This window comes from Sinohyriopsis cumingii, chromosome 9, assembly GCF_028554795.1.
Source record: "Sinohyriopsis cumingii isolate HCF-2022 chromosome 9, ASM2855479v2, whole genome shotgun sequence".
NCBI classification, from domain to species: domain Eukaryota; kingdom Metazoa; phylum Mollusca; class Bivalvia; order Unionida; family Unionidae; genus Sinohyriopsis; species Sinohyriopsis cumingii.
Window position 1 is genome coordinate 17217308 of NC_142969.1, and position 19757 is coordinate 17237064.

General features: G+C 36.3%; 1 protein-coding gene across 2 annotated transcripts in view; it reads right to left on the reverse strand.

The window, feature by feature from the left end:
• Nucleotides 1-19757, reverse strand: part of LOC149791323 (uncharacterized) — a 233481-nt gene that overhangs the window by 17339 nt on the left and 196385 nt on the right. For both annotated transcript variants that reach the window (XM_089969171.1, XM_089969172.1), the window contains exon 29: nucleotides 10919-11046. In XM_089969171.1, the coding sequence (XP_089825297.1) occupies nucleotides 10919-11046 (128 nt within the window). The remainder of the gene's footprint in view (nucleotides 1-10918; nucleotides 11047-19757) is intronic.

Sequence of the window (19757 nt, forward strand, 5' to 3'; positions counted from 1 at the left end):
ACTCATTCTTAATGATATCGTCGAAGTTCCAGTATATGCTGTACAATGGGTGTTGTTGGTAAACCCATTGTGCTGGACTCTGGGATATACAATAACAGTTCATTCTTCTCAATGATTACCAATATCAGATACCAATATCTGCATTGTCGATGATCGCATCGAATGGTCAAATTTAGTTCATCTGACTCTGTCTAGAGTAACTCAAATATCTAAATTACCCATGCTTGTCTACGTGTTGGAGTTGCCAATGGCAGAATTAGATGTTCAACCAGCATCACAAACAACATCATCATCCAGAATTATTAACCGGTAAAGAAAGAAAAACACACTATGCGAGGGATGACAAAAACAATTACATCAGTTTGATCTTGAATTAATCATAACGCTGAAACAATGACAAAATAGCCACTGTGCCTGCTGTAACACAATAATGCTGTGGCAGTATTTTCCTAATGATACACGTCTGCTTACCGTGTACAGAATTGCAAATAGTCTCAACCACAAATACGAAAATGTCACATTGACATTTACTCAAACAGTAGATGTTAGTGTAGATGTTAGTGTTTTGTCCAACCCTGTGGTAACTGAGTGTTTTCAGCAAATACCTGTAATTGTTCACTGACAAATCCATGTGTAGTAGCTGTTGAATCTAATCCATAGATTACACAATGCACAGTAGACCTTACCATGCTGAAAAATGTTTGTGCTGTTACACTCCAGATAGGATCAGTCGCTCTTTTCGTGCCACCCTCAAGTTCACCATATTCATATAAATACATCACTGTTACTTTACTACTCAGCACTGGCTGTTGTGGTAGATTTCCTAGTGATTTTCGCAGTGGTATGTGCGTTTTCGCAATTGCATGGACAGGATTCATGTTAATTTCAGGAATGACCACGTTGTTGAACGCAGCCACCACATGAGATAGTCTCACAACCAATTCACAGGATCTTTTGCTGCTCAGTAATTCCTGCATGTCTTAATGGCCAAAGAGTCCCTGTGAAAGTGTCTGATTAAATCGTTCACCGATTGCCTGATCATGATGTAACGCTGTGTGTCTATGTCTGATCTTAACATGCTAAAATTGCATCAGTCATTACTGCACCAAGAAATTCTTGCCAGGATCAACTTTTAGCAGTTGTGGCAGCATAACGATCCACAGGAATGAATCCGTTCAAACGCTGCTGAGACTTCAGTTGCTGTTTTAGACGATAACAGTTCAGCATCTTTTTATCTGCTTGCAATGTCTACGACGGTCAATGTATATGTATATGTGCACCATTTATGCACGTCATGCGGTAAAAAAAATGTCTTTCTGATGAACTTCGTTGGGTGTGCTGACATCAAACCGTCCATGTTGATTCATTTGAGACGTGGAAGATAACTTTGCACTATGGCCTGTTGAGACCACTAATCTGCTGCTATAGCTCGTGTGACACCTATTGCATCATCAAGTTTTTTTTTCGCCGCTGTACCTTTCTAATATCTATACATGGACTCCCTTATGTAATTGCTTTTGTTTAATTGCCAGCTCAAGGAGTTAAGCTCCCAACACGCTTTTACCTTTCATCGAAGAGCTTATCAACCAATCAGTGATTCTCTTATGTTTTTATTCTTTATCAAATTCGCATTTGAATCAACTTGACATCCGCAATATGTCATTGTTGTAGATCTGGATTCTTGTGAGTGCCATCATGAACATGACATGCTTGCTCAATCGCATTTACCGGAATTTCGCCTGGTTTTGGCTGATTTTTTCCCGTCAAGAATAATTTCAAGGCGAGTTCCAGGAACATAATAATTATATCCTTGAAGATGCTTCTCATTAGGATACTTAGCCTATGGTGTGCCACGTGTTTTTCAGAGTGGCTTAGCAATGTCACCACCGGGAATGAGAGCATTGCTGAGTACATGCCGATGCAATGTCACAAACGTATATTTGTGTGCGCCGCATTATACACATTTACCTGTAAGTGTCGGTGTGTTATTTTTCAAAGTAGCTGCTCTTAGAAATTTTATACCAGTGACTATCTTGCGCCGAACACAAAATTAACTCATGACTATTTTTTTAGAATATGAACATAATTGACTTTTCACCGACACGCGAGCAAGCATAGTCAAGCATGTTACCATATTCCATTCTAACTATTATAATTGGTCCATCTGGGTCTGATAAAACTATATCGTTGCACAACCTGGAAATGAGGTGGCTCAAATGGGACAGACTTTATTCAGTAATGCCATCCATGAATGACCAACGATGCAATCATTTTCTTAAGGACTTTAATGAATCTCCGGCGGCTGAAAATGATGAAGCACCGTCCAACAAGGATCTTTAGAGGGACATCAACATTCTAGTGGTTTATGAATCCAGAATCTTTACAGGGACATCAACATTCTAGTGGATTATGAATCCAGAATCTTTACAGGGACATCAACATTCTAGTGGTTTATGAATCCAGAACTTTTACAGGGTCATCAACATTCTAGTGGTTTATAAATCCAGCCAGAATATGTTCACGGGGTTGACATAAAAACACAGATATCGTTTACGTTACTCAGCGGTATACTCAGATTCCGAAAGTTATCAGAGATGACTGTAATTGTCTTGTTTATTTTTTAATGGAGTTGATACACAGACGCTTCCAAATATTCATCATACATGGTATCCTGGCAATATGGACATTGGCAAGTCTAAAACCTTCTACGCACATGTTCAGAAAACTCACATGGATTAATAAAGTCACGACCCAGCAACACGTTATCAAATTGATCTAGATAAAATCTTGTATTAAAGAAATACAATTCGTGTATAATGAACCAGGAAAACATTAAAAAGATTATCTCTACAATCGAACAATTGTAGTAAGATGGTTTCGCGGTTCAAGTCAAGGATGAAACAATCGACGATGAATTTGAGATGATACAGTAGCGATATGAAGAGGGAAATATATACTCACGGTTGAGCAAAGATGTATCAAATTACTCCAGCGTGAAATGGAATTGTTATTGGCGGATTTACACGAACAACATGACATAGCTAAATTTGTTCCATTGGCAAGTGCCATTGATAGTTTGCAATCCACTGCTAAGATTCCTGAATCCACGGAATAGCAACCTCTATAGGGCTCTAGTTCTCTCACTTAACCAAATCATCTAAATAAATATTCAGATGTTTTTTCTCAGATATTTAGCCAACTATAATAAAGTCGAAATTGTACCAGTGCGATTTCAAGCGACTGACCATTAAGCGATTTTATCGGAGTTGGAAAAAAACTGTATCAAATTCTGGACATGTTGATGTTGCTGATATCATTCTGGTCATCGGTGGTGTTGTGTGAGCAATGAACTGTTCCAGTAGTGTGGTTATTCCTGTGATCATTGGTATTTATATGGCGGATTCTAAATGTGGCATTGGTAGCGTTGGTGCTAGTATGCTTGCTTTCATTGTCTGATACTGCACCATCATTTAACCCTGCTAACAATATCAATGAAGTATGCATGCACGCATATACAGCAGCGTAAATTATTTCTGTGTTATCGTGCTATTTTTACTGGTACATGTCGCTATTTTTTCACAATGATATTGAGTATATCAGAAACGCAAACAAAAACAGCGACACCGATTCCAACCATGTGCAGTATTACGCGAGTCGCTGATAATGTGTCGATTAACGTAGTTGTTACAGCGACCAACGAGAAATCCTCGAATACAACTTTGTCGACGACGATGATTAGTCTGCGATATCTTTTGTTGATTTTATCATTTGCTCGTCAATAATTTATTCCGACGATGCCTTCCACGCACACGTTTGATTATACAGTCTGTGTGGGATTCATTATGGTATTTACTAATTTACCAATTGAGGTATTTTTGCGATGAATTCAAGACACCACCAATATATTGTTGTGGATAAATTTTTGTCCAGTATGAACATTTCCTCGACATTTTGATTTAACATGACTGAGACGGCTCCAGAAAATCTATTGGTGGAATGACGCCATGGAAATATGGCTAATATCCTGAATTTAGCAGTGCTAAAAAAAGAGGACCAATACAACCCTGTGACCTCAGCGGTATATTTGATGGAGTTGATTTGTTGTGATCCATATGCTATTTTGTATACCGCGCTGATGAGCAGAGTTATGTGAATTACAAGATCTTGAATCGCTTTGATTTTTCAAGAGAGTTAAGCGACCATTATGTTGCCAACTCTTGGATTTTCAAAGAAGTTATATTTGGTTGTATTCATGATGCTACGAAAATCCAAAATGCCGTTTATATGAAGATCATATTCAGATCTGAATGTGGTCAGTCCATCATTGCTTGTCATTAGCGAGGGCATCATCTGGATGTTGCTGTTGTCAACGTTTCTCTTCCTTGAGGCCGTATCGTTTGATTCTATTCTCTCAAATTAGCGATGCTATTTCTGCTCATGCTGAGATCGCCAGTCACGGCATCGCTGGATTTAGTAACACATTTACTGAACTCAGTTATGTTTGTGGTATTGTTGTTGTCAACATATTTTGTGTTGCCACAGCATTGTCTGATTTTGGTTTTCTCACATTGGTAATTGTATTTCTGCTCATATTGAAATTGTCATATATTATATCTCCAATCATTTAAATATGTACAGTAATCTCTCCCATGATTGTTAGAATTGATTCCTCCAGGTCTTTATTTTACCAGTTTTAGTAAACATCACTATGTTTTCTTAGGTCGCCCACTGAACTCGCAAAATAATATATGTCAACGATATATTGCTTGTCTTTAACCGTCCTTGCCGATGCTGAAAAATAACAATTTCATTTGGGTCAAAATCGGCGAGACGCATTACATTGGCAAGTTCATCTCGTGTCACATATTTGGAAAAATCAGTGATCTTTGCACGTGGCAGCCTTTCCGTAAATACCTACCATTAGAAACCACTAACCTGTTTCAAACAATTGATGTGTGACTTATTTACAGTCATAACAATTTCTAAGCAAAATCAATGACTTTAATAGTCTCAAATTTCTCTATAAATTTTGGTAATGTTTTGTACATTATGCTAATCTCATTCGAATTATTTTTCTTGAAAGAAATAGAGACTTTTGTGGATGAAATACTTATTCCATGATTACCCTATATACAATGTATTTCAATGCTGCTTATATATGTTATATTAACATCATAATCATCCTTTTCTTTCTGAGATATATGTGCGACCGATATTCTGAAATATCGTGCTGATAACTTAAACTCACTGTCTGGGTTTCTGAACCAATTAATGTTGTCCTTAGGAAAAAAAATATGATAAATGAATTGGGTATACATGTACATTTTATATTGTCCTGTTTATCATTTATACGAGTGTTCAGATTATCAATATCAGTATGTGTATTTGTAATCTTAGTATATATCTCTGTTATCTCTTTCTGAAGTTCTTCAACTAATTTTGATGTTGATGCGACACCTGAAGCAATTGAAATATTCGAGTGTTTTATTTTTCTGTCGCTGGTAAATACCATGATGTTATTGTTCGTTGCACCAAAACTTGCAGGATAATATTGCCCACTTAATATTGCTCTTCTTTAACTGTCCTTGCTGATCCTGAAAAATAACAATTCATCTGGATCAACCCCAGTGAAACGAATAAGAACAGCATCTTCATCTCATGTCACACATGCATCCAGATCAACTTCACCTCGGCATTTAAGTATGGCATATCTTCCATAAACATCTATCATTATAAACCATTAACTTGTATTGTTGCACGACTTTATGCGGTAACGCAGATGACATTGACACTGCGTTATGTACAGCAAGTACTTATGGACCCCATATATGTGGATCTGGTAATGTCTGTGTTGGTAATGTTGAATACTAGATTGATATGTCACCGGCTAAGCCACTATACCAAATAAATTATCATGGGGTGCCAATCCATAGGAATCAAAATAAACCACTTCACATGGATGAAACGCATATGCAACCCAATAACCCAATGAGTACCTGGACCAGAACAACCATTGAGATTAATGATACCGGTTTCGACACAATTTTGTTTTACCGGTAATTCATCAAAACACCCCAGAAGCTTTTATGTCTAATCACCAAGAAGCATCAAGTAAGTCAAAATTGGATATGGGGAGTTTGAACAAAATGCCCCCATCAGTCCCATACCTTGATCATAACAAGTTCCTGGTAATCTTAGACCCCATCCCTTTTTTGAGGTTTTTAGACAGTGTCAGGTCACTCCGTGTCCTGCTGATTTTTTCAGTGCCACACATGCAGCAGTTCCAACAGCACCAAGTGCAGCTGCTTTTGCAAGAACTGGAGCCGCTGCTGAATTAGCGCTGGTATTCCGCTAGCAGTGGGAATATACAGCCGGTCTTTGCTGAGTCACACATAGCATTCGCAGAAAGATCAAGTCTCACACCAGTTTTATATTTATTACTGTCATTGGATTGTTTAACGTGACGATCAGTCAACTATAATTTATTTGGGTCGCTGATTTCATAGTTATGTTTGCTCCAGAATTCTGCTTCGATGCGGATTGCAGCTTTTTAAACTGACCAGGTGTCAGTGTAACATTAACGTGATGATATGAACAAATACATATGTTCCAGTGAGAAATAATAGATTGGATACAGCGTTGAGAAATTACGCTGATATATCTCCAAACCCGAATCAACATTATAATCAAGCCCGATAAATCTCATCAAACTATGATACACTTGTACTGCGTTTGTTTCTTCGAAACTCAGTATTATGTCTCCAGATGGTTCATGATGTCCATTTATTCTCAGCGAAATCGTACACACAGCTAATCTATCAAACACCATATGGTGTCTTTATTGATTTTCTAATCTTGTACTACCTTGAAATGCGACGAATATATGTCGTGGTGCAGAAAATCCTTGTTGAAACACAATATGCCATGCAAATGGATCTACTGTGCTTGTAACTGAGTATGTGGTCATTGTCAACCACGACAACGTTGACTTGCCGCCGTTATCCATGAAGAAAACAAACGTGCTTCTTCTGAGATCGATGGAGGCATTGCTGTCATCCACAACGCAAGTTTTGTTAGTATTACGTTACCTGCTGCTGCAGCATTAGCCAAATTGTATCTTTGTCACTGGACTTTGGACTAACTCAACCCAATTTTTGGCCCTGAAAATACCTTATGTAACATTTCTGCATAATCCAAAGATATGCAACAATGGTATCACACACTTGAATCTACCTTGAGCATTAATTTGAGATCATCGTGCCACGAATTTCAAGCCAAACTCTGGATTATCGGTGGTGACTGCTGGGGCTCTGTCCATATCATCATTGCCGGCAAAGTGTCTTGGTTGTGTCATGTCATACTTTGTATGGTTAGGATGGTCAGCAATATCCTTTAAGAACAACACTGATGGGCCAACAGACCTTAAATAATCATCGGATATCTTGCAAGACTCTATATTATCGTAGCAACATCAATGTCATTGTGAAATATTTCTGTATGTCTTCTATCAGTCTCATACACGGCACTTTTAAATAACGCCATTATTAATGGTCATTGGTCATCTGTAGTGTATGCAGTATTTTTATCTCTGTAAAATCTACACTGATCTTCAATAAATGCCTCGGTGGGCAAGAAAGACCTGGATGTATCTTGGACTTCTAGTTCAATTAACTCACCTTGATTTTATTTTCGTGCTTCATAAGAATAATACTCATGACCACGCATGAGTCATTGTTGAGTATTGATGCAACCATATAAAATGCAGGAACAGATACACGTTTGAACATTTATATTAATTCGTTGTTGTCTAAAATGATGTTCCAACATTGATCAATAAGTGGTTGATCACCGACGAGGACGGGCAAGACCACTACCCGCTTTAAGATGTGTGGTTATATTTTTTCTATATCAGCTGCAGCTTGTATTGTCAGAGACGGCACGCCAGCTAATCATTTCAACCGCTCATTTGCAGCTTGATTTAGCATTTTGATGACATTTGGTGGCATCACGGGGGTACAGAGATTTTACTGTTTTCTGTTACTTGGTTATTTTAGACCAAGTTTTTACAGCTGATTCTACTTTTTCATGTTGACATTCCAATTATTTTTGTTCTTTTTCTGTTTTCAGTTGCACTTGTCTTGCATGCGCATATACTGTCCAGACGAAAAGTTTAAATTTTAATCATTTTCTTTGACCTGATTAGTATTGGTAATAATATATACAATATAACTATTCAAGCCACTCAACACTATTTACAGTTTTAAGATACTCAGGTGTTATCTATCTTTATCTTTCTTTCAGACTAAACACGGTTATAATAAGTATTCGATCTCTGCAATACCTTCCCCATTAAATTTATCTACCAAAATTAATTCTAGCTTTTGGTGGTATTTGAACAATTTCTAGTTCTGGTGAAACAGGATCTTCTGTATCATAAGATAATGTTTAGATATACTCTTTGAGCTGCTGTAATTGTGGCTGAGCAGCAGTTATTTCAGCTTTAAGTTCTAGGATAATCTTTCTCTAGTTCTTTTTGCTAGTTTTTCGGTTTGCCGTAGCGGTTTGTTCCAACGATGGAAGAAGATGTTTAGTGGCTTTTGTGCCTGGCTTAAATAAATGTTCTGTACCCTCTGTGAATTTCCACAAGAGTAATTGTCCTTCACAGAATCACGGACTAGAAAATACGTCTTAATTGCATCGAGTCGTTGTCGAGCTAATGTTCCCATAGGAGATTCTATGGTAGGCACATAATCACTCAAAATTTTTATACAACAATGATTTAATTACAGAATACTAAGTCAGCAGATATACAAGGTTTTATGGTATTACAGTAACGTAACAGTTTTTTTTCAACTACAATAAATTGCAGGAATCTCAGTTCTACTTACAGTTTAGTTATGCCACGATCACGTTTTTGAATGTACTACATAAACCCTTCCGCTGACAATAACACACAGGGTTTCCCAGCTATTTATACATTACCCAGTCACGTGTCTGATTGCACTGAGCATACCAGCATGATTTTAACAGTGGGCTTCCCCAAGTCAAAATAGGTATGTGTTTAATTTTTGATATGTTTGTTCACAAATATAATATATTAATAGATTCTCTGCGAAAACCACCCATTTTACCACAGGCTGTTTAGGAACATCCTTCAGTATGGCGATAATTAAAACGAGCATCACCTGTTTTGCTTGATTGGCAATGTTATTTATAGAAAAATCAATAACTCTACCTGTGGACTACATATACGGATTATTCTCTCACTCGTCAATATACCTAATACGAATTTATATACATTATCTTTTTTTGTAAATATCAATGTTTATATGTTTTATTCCAGCTGAATATGCTAGTGCACGGATGAGTTATAAATATGCAAAACATTATGATCATCTGCAGGTATTTAAATGAGGTTTAAACAAGTATCTCTCGAAGCTGCATAGTCTAGTGGTAATGTAGTTGAATTTCCAAACCATTACTGGTACACCTCGTGATTCAAACCATGGACTTGGTTTACTGCTGGCGGATTTAACTGACGTTATTCATATTGGGGGTTCAAGCTGAGCTCAAAGTTAACTGGGTATTCACTGATAATTGATAGTTCTACTCAACCCTTAAAGGGATTGGGTTTTGTACCCTTGGTATTTTGTTAGGGAAGAGGGGGGCGTAAAACAATTCTCAATAATTGGTAAATATCCTGAATGTAGAGCACGTGGATGACAAGCCTGAAATTTTGTCCAAAAATCTAATAAAATCATTTAAAGTTTTAAAGTGAAAATTATACTAAATTCATTAAAGCAAAAATGTCAATAAAAACATTAAATCATTAAAGCTAAAATGCGAATTAAAGCTTTAACCATACTACACAACACTGATTTGTTTAAAAATACTTTTGGCTAACATTTGGTCAGCCGGTGATTAAAAAAACCTTGTCTGATTCAGGAGAAAACAACAAAAAAGCCACGAAATTACACAAAGGGGAAAACAACAAGTTTGTTTTACAACAATTGCTCACCAAAGTGGAGACTTGGATATTTGTTTTACATCTTTTTTACCATCCTCTGTCCACCATTTTCTCTTTGCACCCATAATAACACAGAGAAAGAAAAAACACCCATAATAACTTTACATAATCCATACATAACAATGAATTACGTTAAAAATACGGTAGTAATTGTTAAGAATAAAACACCAGAGCAAAACCAACAGTACAGAATTTCTCCATACTACGAAACTCAACAACAGTCCAACAATCTCAAATGTAATATGAAACATAACTCACCTAACTTGTTTAATCTAACAAAAGGAAAGACTTACACCATAACGACAATCAGACTCTGTCAGCTATCCATAGAAATGAACCTCATCTTTAGTATCTGCGACAATTATATATATTGCCTAAAATATAGCCGGGTGCTGTACTTGGCAACTGCCGCACATGTGATTCGAGTGCCTTCAAATCTGGGAGCACATCGTTCAAAGAGTAAACTAAAGAAATAATAAATACTTGGTCCAAATGTGTCACATTGATTATCTGGTAGTCTATGGCATATCGGACTTGTCAAATCAGGTATTTTGTAACAAAATCAAAAGAAATGTTTAAAGTATAAACCCTATGTTGATATGTAATTGTGTTTATAAGAAGAGTGTAGAAGAATCAAAATGGTTCCAAAGTGGCCATATTTGATTTTAGAACGTCACGCTGTTTTAATCAGGGCAACTAAAACATCTAATGAATGATTCTGTAACGTTTGGAGATGATCCTACCAGTAGTATAAGAAAAGTAACAACAGAACCAAATTAAAATTGAACGCCTGAGGCCGGACAAAAATACTACCACAAATATAGGCCCGTTTGGTGTATGACATGTACAACTAGAAACAAAAAAAAAAACATTATCTAAACCTCTATTCACCTCAATAAACTGGAGTTTTTCTGTCTTCGTCCAAAACAGCAGATGGTTAAGAACTGCCTTTGCAGTAGGTCGATCTTTTGGATCAGCAGACAGCATTTTCACTGTGATATCTTTTGCGATGAATCCATCTAAAAGAATGAGTATTATAAATGTGTGACCTATACATATACAATAGTACAGACTAAAAGTAAATACAATATATATAATAGAATTAGTGTCATTATTGGTTGTTCTTATAACATTTGTTTTAACAAAATAACCAAAGGATGTGTAAAACTGTTGACTTGGGAGTGTTAAAAATACATTCATATGCGTTATCGTAAACGCATGTTTCACTACTTTACTTTAATAGATAAAAATACAACTATTTATTTATTTCAAACATTTTTAAAATTAAATTTTCCGACATTTTGTTTAATAAACACTGGCAAATTAATTTACGAATATATTCCTAATAAGGGGCAGACAGAATTAATCAAACTTAATCCAACAATTATTCTATGTTTATGAGTCTAGAGGTTATTTACTAATTTAATTCTAATACACATATATATAAGCTTGATGTGGGCTTCATTGAATGTATTCAGCAGACGATTTATATGTGTCTTTGGAATAAAATGATTAAAGTCTGTAGAAATCAGTCCCAAATGATTAAACTGGAATTTCAGATTTGACAAGTCCAACAAGAACATGCCAGCACGAATAAGTCCAATCATTATCCATAGTTTTATTTTACGCATTAAACATCAACAATTTAAAGTGCTTTCATTTGAAATATGCTTGCTACAAACAACTTTCCAGTCATGTGACACACTAAAGTCCATCTATTTTTTAGTCTGTATACGTACAGATTCAACTTATGACCCATCACAAGGGCTTTTAAATCAGGTAAGTGTCTTCAAGACTCGTTTGGTAACCTCATCTTATATACTAAGCTTCATAAAGGACATGCCTATGAAACATATTTGTCTTATCAATAATAAGTAAAGGATGACGCGATGCACTGTATGTTTTGGTTACACTGGGGTGTGATGTCGAGTCTGAAACTGTCTTTCAATGTTTTATTTTTCTGTTGATTCCGCAGTTACAACATAGGTTATCACAAAATTCATGGTTAACATTTTAGAAGCTCCTTTCGAACTATGACATCACGTTGTTGTTGTTTGTAACTTCATGGATCACCATATAAATACATTATCGTTATATGCACATAAAACAGATACAAATATATAAAATCAACATAAATAAATTCCCTTTGAAATAATGTGTTGCTCAGAAATATGATAAGCAATTTAGTGATCTACATTGTTGTTGCAGAAAAAAATTTGTTCTAATTGGTCTTTTTGAATTAGGCAAAGAAAGTTAACATGACTTGCACATGTATTGGTAAAATACCTGAGATCATGTTTTTATTGAGAAGCATAGTAACTTTTCCTATGATGGTATTGCAGAATAGTTTAAACCCTTTTAGCAATTGCCATTTGGACAAATAATGTAAGTCAATTTCAAAGCAGCTGTTTAAGGCGATTAACAATTGAATGATATGCATATATATATAAATTTATGTGTGGAATAACACCTCATTGATGAAACATAAGTGATTTCATTCTGGCCTATACAGTTGTCGGAAGAGATTAGAAAAACATAATATTTGAAAGCGTACCTGTCATTATTGTGGCTAATCCATTGACTATTTGCTGATTTAATGCTTTTAAAACAAAGTTTTTTGCTAATGGTTTCATGATCTTTTAACAACTGATGTGCATTAAAATTGTCCCCTTTAATTATATCCATTATATTTTCTAACATTCTCTCAAATGTTTTACTAAGTTTGAAAAAGGTGTTAATACACACATCCTGTGAATCTCTATCAGAACTAAACGATACATTTGGAAGTGTCTCCTCTATACAAACTTCAAAACTTTCGGCGTCAACTCCATCCATTAGACAGTCAAGTGCACTTGATATCACCCATTAATCATCTTGTTTTTCAGTAAAGATGTCTATTGTTTGGTCATTGGAATTTAAAAAGCTCTTAACATCTTCTATCTTACTTTCACTCATATTTACAGGAATGTTGATGGCATCTGATAATGTGTCTTGCTTAAGATAACTTTGGTATCGCTGAAATTACAGATATTGTCAAAATCAAGAAATCAGTTTCTCTTTCATTGAGTTCCTAATCCATCTGGCTTCACGGTAGCTCCATCTAACTTATTTAATGTGTTTCCTTTTGTCTGCATTTACCTTTGCTTATATATATCTTGTCAACGTTTTCCATGTTCTCTTCATTTCAATGTCATATGACGACAGTTCTGATGATATGTTTGACTTAGTCAATGTACATTCACTTCCACTCCTTTCACTGTTGATACTGGCAAATCCTGCATATTGGGCAAGAGCACATCATTATCATCATCGACGTCACCATTAACATCATTTTTATCATGATCATGCTAGTCACTAAAATCTAGAGTGCTATCACTGATGATAGTTGCTTTGTGAATCAGCATGGTCTGTTCATTCTTGTTGTTCTTGTTGTTGTTGTAGGGTTAAACGCCATTTTTCAGCACACGATAGGCTATACATGGCGTTCAGTATTAATGGTGGAGGAAGAACCCGGGAATACCCCAGAAAGAACCACCGACCCTCGAGAAGCTACTGGCAAGCTTTCTCACATGCCCACAATGGCTGAATCAGAGAATCGAACCCACGCAGACAGAGGTGAGATGACGGTGATCCGTAACGAAGAGCGCTTTAGATGACTCTACCACTTGGGGCCCCTCTGTTCATTCTACCATGATGGATATTTGCTATACTTCAAATAGACAGCTGTCACATGGGTAGGGTAACAGATTAAGGTCTCTCATAAACGTGATTAGTTAGGTATTATTTGGCTAAGATGTCAGAAATGTATCACTTGCTGGGTCACATAATGCTACATCCAACTCTGCCTTCTGTCATGAAGTTCATCAGGCAGAAGGTATTATAGGCCCATCAGACTTGCTTCCTGGATTAAGGTTCACTCTTGACCAATATTTTGTTCAATGTGGCTGTCAACAGTTTCCCGTATCTTTTGTGGGTGACTTGATAAATGTCATGGGGAAATAGAGGTACAGTGATATCCACTACCCTTAACCAGAGGTAAGTTTTTGATGATTACATGCTCACAGGCCAGTGACGGTACATAAAATATCATAGAATACACGTTTGGGGCATGAAATATATTTACCTCCAATCATATCACACTTCTATTTAGCTTCACTCATCACCTTCTATAAATTATGTTTACCACACCATCTCACCATATATTTAAACTTTTAACACTTGGTAAGAGTTCCTAAAAACCATTTTACTCTATTGAGATACCCAAACTGATTGACAAAATATTGCAGATTTCCATGATATTTGTTTTAATAACTTGCCATCCTGAATATCTGTAACTGCATCAATTTGTGTATAGCACTGCACCAATTTAATTTGCAAAGTAAACATACTATGCCCAAATCGATTATTATTATTCGCATTATCATAAAAATGTTCATCCCTTGAACATTTCTGTAAAGTGTTTGCTCCATTTACATTTGCATATATGAATCACATATACTCATTTTATTCACAAAAGTAAATTTTATTGTGATAAATTCCAGCCAAAATTATATTGTATTAAGAATAAGTTCTTATAAAATAAGAAACACTGAAAGCTAGTATTTACCAGATTCTTCCCTCAAGACTACATATATTTGCACTGAGTTATAGTAGTTATGAGGTTACCAAACATCTTCCATACAAATACTCTAATAAACAACACAATATTAACTCAAGTTCGGTTAGTTTTGCATAAAGCATATATCACATGAAACTTACAGGCAATGAATTGTATTATAATTACAACAAAATTGCCAAGATTGATACGAGAGGTAGCAGTGGAAATAGGCGATATTTTTATGAAAACAGTGTGAAGTGTGGCTTGAAAGTATGAAACAAATATTTGGAAAAAAATGGGTTGCATTTGATTTGTATTCAACCCTAGAAATGTGTCTTATCCTCACCTTTTCTCAATTAGATCTGAAACACAGGTTGGATAAGATACTTTGGAACCCCGGCTGCAATGTCATGTTTCACATCCAAACGATGTGCAGAATCCATCCTCTTGTCTTTCATATGCGACAAAATTGGGCAATATATGCATAAGTATGCACCGGTGGTAGTTGATGTCACCAATCAATCCAAAGAAACACCCATGACCATAAACAAAAGATCCAGCCTCACTGATACGTTCGTACTTACCTAAATTACTGAAGCTTTCCCCGCATATAGTGTATGGAAGCCATGTATGCATTGCCTGGTCAAGCAGAGTGTGCATTTGAGACTGGGAGAGGACAACGCAGGAGCATTGTGGAACGGTTCAATGGTACTCTAGTAAAGCGACTGTACATCGGCATGCACACAAGATAATGCTTTCAGAAAGAATGACTTTAAAACATAGCACTGGGTGGGTGTGGCAGTTGCTTGATGTTTGCGCACCTTTCAACAGTGAAGTAACACAACTGATGGGCGAAGGACTAATTCTTACCAGCTCATACAATGTTGTACGGGCTACATCTGCAACATCAGTGATGTTACCGATTGGTCTGATAATAAAAACCTCACCTACTAATCTGATGCAGTGCCTATATCTGCTGGGTGCTTTAAGAGAGGCACCAACGCAGTACCCATCCAATGTGGTCTCTAGCTGCTACCTTTGAAACCACTGGCCAGCCGTCTGTATAACATCTTTCTGGTAAGAGTGCTTGGCGCCGAAGCTTTTGTTCATGAGGTACTTTTGATTGTGTCTGCAGGTACCCAGCTAGTAGCTACGTACATTTTACCCAGCCTAAAGCTCATTGATGTTACTTCTCCACCAGAATAAGGTGCACTTGACCAGTGCAGTATTGTCTATGACTCCATCTAGAGCGATCTGTTTTGTTGGGTGTCCGTTGGTATTTGACTCGTTTTATTGGTGCTTTAGTCATATGGTGGTTTCTCCGCATTTGACCACCTGATGAAAGACCCTCCGATTGGTGCCACAGACTTTGTTTCAGGACAACCTTTGAAATACCATTGATTTCTTGGATATTATACACTGTCTCCTTTCTCCCATCTATGTGTTTTAGTGTAATTTGTGATCGCCTCCTGGTACAATTTATATACTGCGCATTTACCGACGCCTGTCTAGATTCCAATGTCCCAATATGGATCCTGCACTTGGACCATCGCTTTTTCTGGCCTCCACTGACCCAGTGGTAATCTGAATTATGTACATAATTTTGGGAATCCCTTAACATTTTGAAATATGTTCACCGTTTTATTGGTCCTTAATCTTGCTGTTGATTTGATGATCACCGGCCAGTTGGTTAGTCGCTGGTGTCACACAGCAGCTTACCAGCGTAATGTGCTTTCAGCACTCTATGGCCTAGTCTGACCTGCACGAATCTGCCTCTTGAGTTTTCCAAGGCACCCCGAAAACGGAGTTGATTGAGAGATTCAATAAGACTTTTTTTTTGCAAACAAATATTAGGTCTGTGTTGAGCGCGAAAAACTGTTCCATCCGCGGATTAAGATCTTACTCCTGGGTTCTATTTATTTTTCTGATGCGAATGACAATGTTACTTCAGTGCTAGGAATTTTGGTCATGGTCAACGTATCTTTTACTTTTCCACTGGCTGAATACTAGTTTCTTTCATTTGATCTTGTCAGCAGTTGCTTCGTTAAATTGTGCTGATAGTCACTCAGCAGTGCCACCAGAGAAAGAGGGTGGAGAGTGTGTGCATCATGGAGCTCCGAGGGATGATGAAGCTATACTTCATGAATGCAGCCCTTGAGTGAACATGTTCCTATTATTAAAAGTGCTTGCGAGAGCTGGGTAACCTATTTAACCTACTTAAAACAAATACATGGTTTACTTTCGAAATAATAATTAAAGGAGGCGATTGTATAAAATTGGTTTTCGACATAAATCAGAAAAAGGGGAAATTAAAAAAGTGAATTGTGCGCATCAAGAGATAAGAATTTGGACACAGTATTGTAGTGCCAAGATTTGTTGTTCACCATGTAAGTTAATAAAGGTGAGCCGAGATATCTCCTGAAATAAAAGTTACCAACACTTTTTTACCCATATCTCATGATGAACGGATTTGCATGCAATTTACACAACAGTGATTTTGATTGTTTTCCAATATAGACTAACTATAAATGTTGTCGTCATTGCTCTGACAGATTTACATCCTCCATGACAATAGATTTACATATGTAAACAACCGATAGACGGCGCGTTTTCAAACTTTTCAAGAAATCATTTCTGCCGCGATAATATAGCATTGGAGTTCATATGATATTTTGAGGGCGCACACAAATTTCTGCTTCAGATATGCAGTTACCAACGTATGCACATTGCCACATAAATACATAAACCAGCTAATGCATACATGCTGGTGCAAACATATACATGCATAAAAAAATTAAGCAGCTGGAATATAAATAGTTCGAGCACATCTACTCACTAACTGATTGCATTTTATCCATAAGATTTATTGCCATCGAAAATGTGCACAAGGACAAATGCTTCCTATATTTTGTATCTTTCAACTTGCAACCCATTCTAATCAAAAGGCTTAAGTTATGCTTAATACACATACACTGCTATCTAACACCACTGTATTTTACAAAATATTATGTTTGCTAGACATTTACAAAGTGTATGATATTTGACTTACAAAACTGTATAAATATGTCATTGATAGTTTCTAAAAAGCTATAACATTTCGACTTAGAAATGTTTCACTGACATTTGTGCATGAGTATAATGCCCTTATAATATATTTGATTTAAACAATCAACAGTTGTATTTACCCGTCTGAATCCAGTTACCCATATTAAGACGATGATCAATCAACACGTGCAACATTCACCTAAACAAGAGGAGCAAACGCCCTTTGGAAACTGAATAAAATATTCCAATAATGCAAGTGACATGGGCAATACTAAACGGGATATAACTGACCGAACAACATAGCCCCACTTTGTTAAAACGTCATCAGCACAACGGTCCAATGAAACGAGAAAGATATAAGGTATTGTGGCTATGAATAAGAACTCAGACTTATGTCTGTTTCACTCTGATATTACGATTGCAAACTGGAGAAGGGAATATTAGTTTCGACGGGTGATCTAGCACAAGTGGAAAAGGAATGGGATGCAGTAATAGCTGGTAGTATGATACTGCTATTTAAATATAGGATATTTTTCTGACAAATTTAAATGTCCACTCATATGCCACATGTGAGTAAATAATTATTCTCATATTTAAAATATCACTTTTTTGGGTCAAGTGTCCTGACCTCCTTTGGGACCATGTAAACTTGTTTGGATCTCTTCCACACATACCCATTGTATATGAGGCGGATTTAGTATTTGTAAATTTTAGGTTATCACTACCTAAATCGACATGCCTAAGCAGCAACCATATTACATTCAAAATGCAAAGGATATGTGGGTTCTAACCATATACATGAAAAATGAGTATAGAAAATAACAATGATCACAATACAATCGAATGATATAATGCAATGTGGAACATTAATAAACTAATGTCTAGTTTTAAATTTATCATTATGCCTTTTTAGGTATAAAAGCAGAATAATCAACAATGAGTTGCAATCGTTTAGGTATTGAGAAGCTTACCTAAGAGATGCTATTAGAACCTCCGATTTGAAGACTTTAAATATCTCTTAAATCCATGGTTTGGAAGTTTAACGTGCAAATGTCCAATGTATAGACACATGTTAAATGTTCATGCTGCTGTCATAGTCTGATGCATGCTAAGAATTTTAGTTTTTAGTGTTGTAGATTTGCTTATAACCTTTAGGTTTGGTTGATGTTTCTCCTCATTTTATACGTATAATAGTTACTTTAATTATGCCGTATGGGCTGTGTTAACTGCTGATTTTCTAATACCATTTTGCCTTTAGTTTTAAAATTGGTTACAGTGTTCACATCTTGTAAACATATTCCATTACGCCGATGTAGAAACCGATTTCATTCAGTATTACCATGTCAGATGAAAAAACTGCAATTGCATAGATGATGTATATGATTGTATGCAGCCTATTATGTAAATGATTCTTCAATCTGGATGGGATGCTATCTAAAGTGGATACAAAATTCGGATAACTGTGTGTGTTAGTGCATCCGTTTGTGAGAGAGACAGAAAATACATCATCGTCATACAGGAAACGTTCATCTTGGTACCTCCAGCTGCGCTTTTGTCTATTGTACGTAAGAAAGAAAACATTGCCGATCTGCAAAGTAAGTCAGATTTCCATTTGCCTAACTTTGTTTCATACTTTTTGTTCATCTTAGTTAGGACCATTTGAGCTGGTTTCACGTTGTTTTTTAAGTCACACATGGTACCATTACCCTTCCTAGCACCTTTCATATTGACTGGGATAACCTTTGTACAAACATAGAGTTGTATTGAGAGATTCATCTGTTTGTTTGTGTTAAGCGGCTCACAATTCATGTATTTTCCACAAGACAATCACCTTCAAAGCTTATTTCAGGTTAACCTAAAATTCTTCAATGCACCTAAATAGTAACTTTAATGTGTAATTTTTATGTTTAGAAACATAAGATATAGCGTTTTTTGTTACTAAATGTATTATATCGCTGATTAACAATACTTTACTTTCTAGCCTGCGCGCTCCCCTTGATCGATTTTAATAGCTTCTTGTGTATTGTGCCTTTCTTATGATTCGGTTTCATTATCTCTGCAACTGAATTATATTACAGATATGTTAAA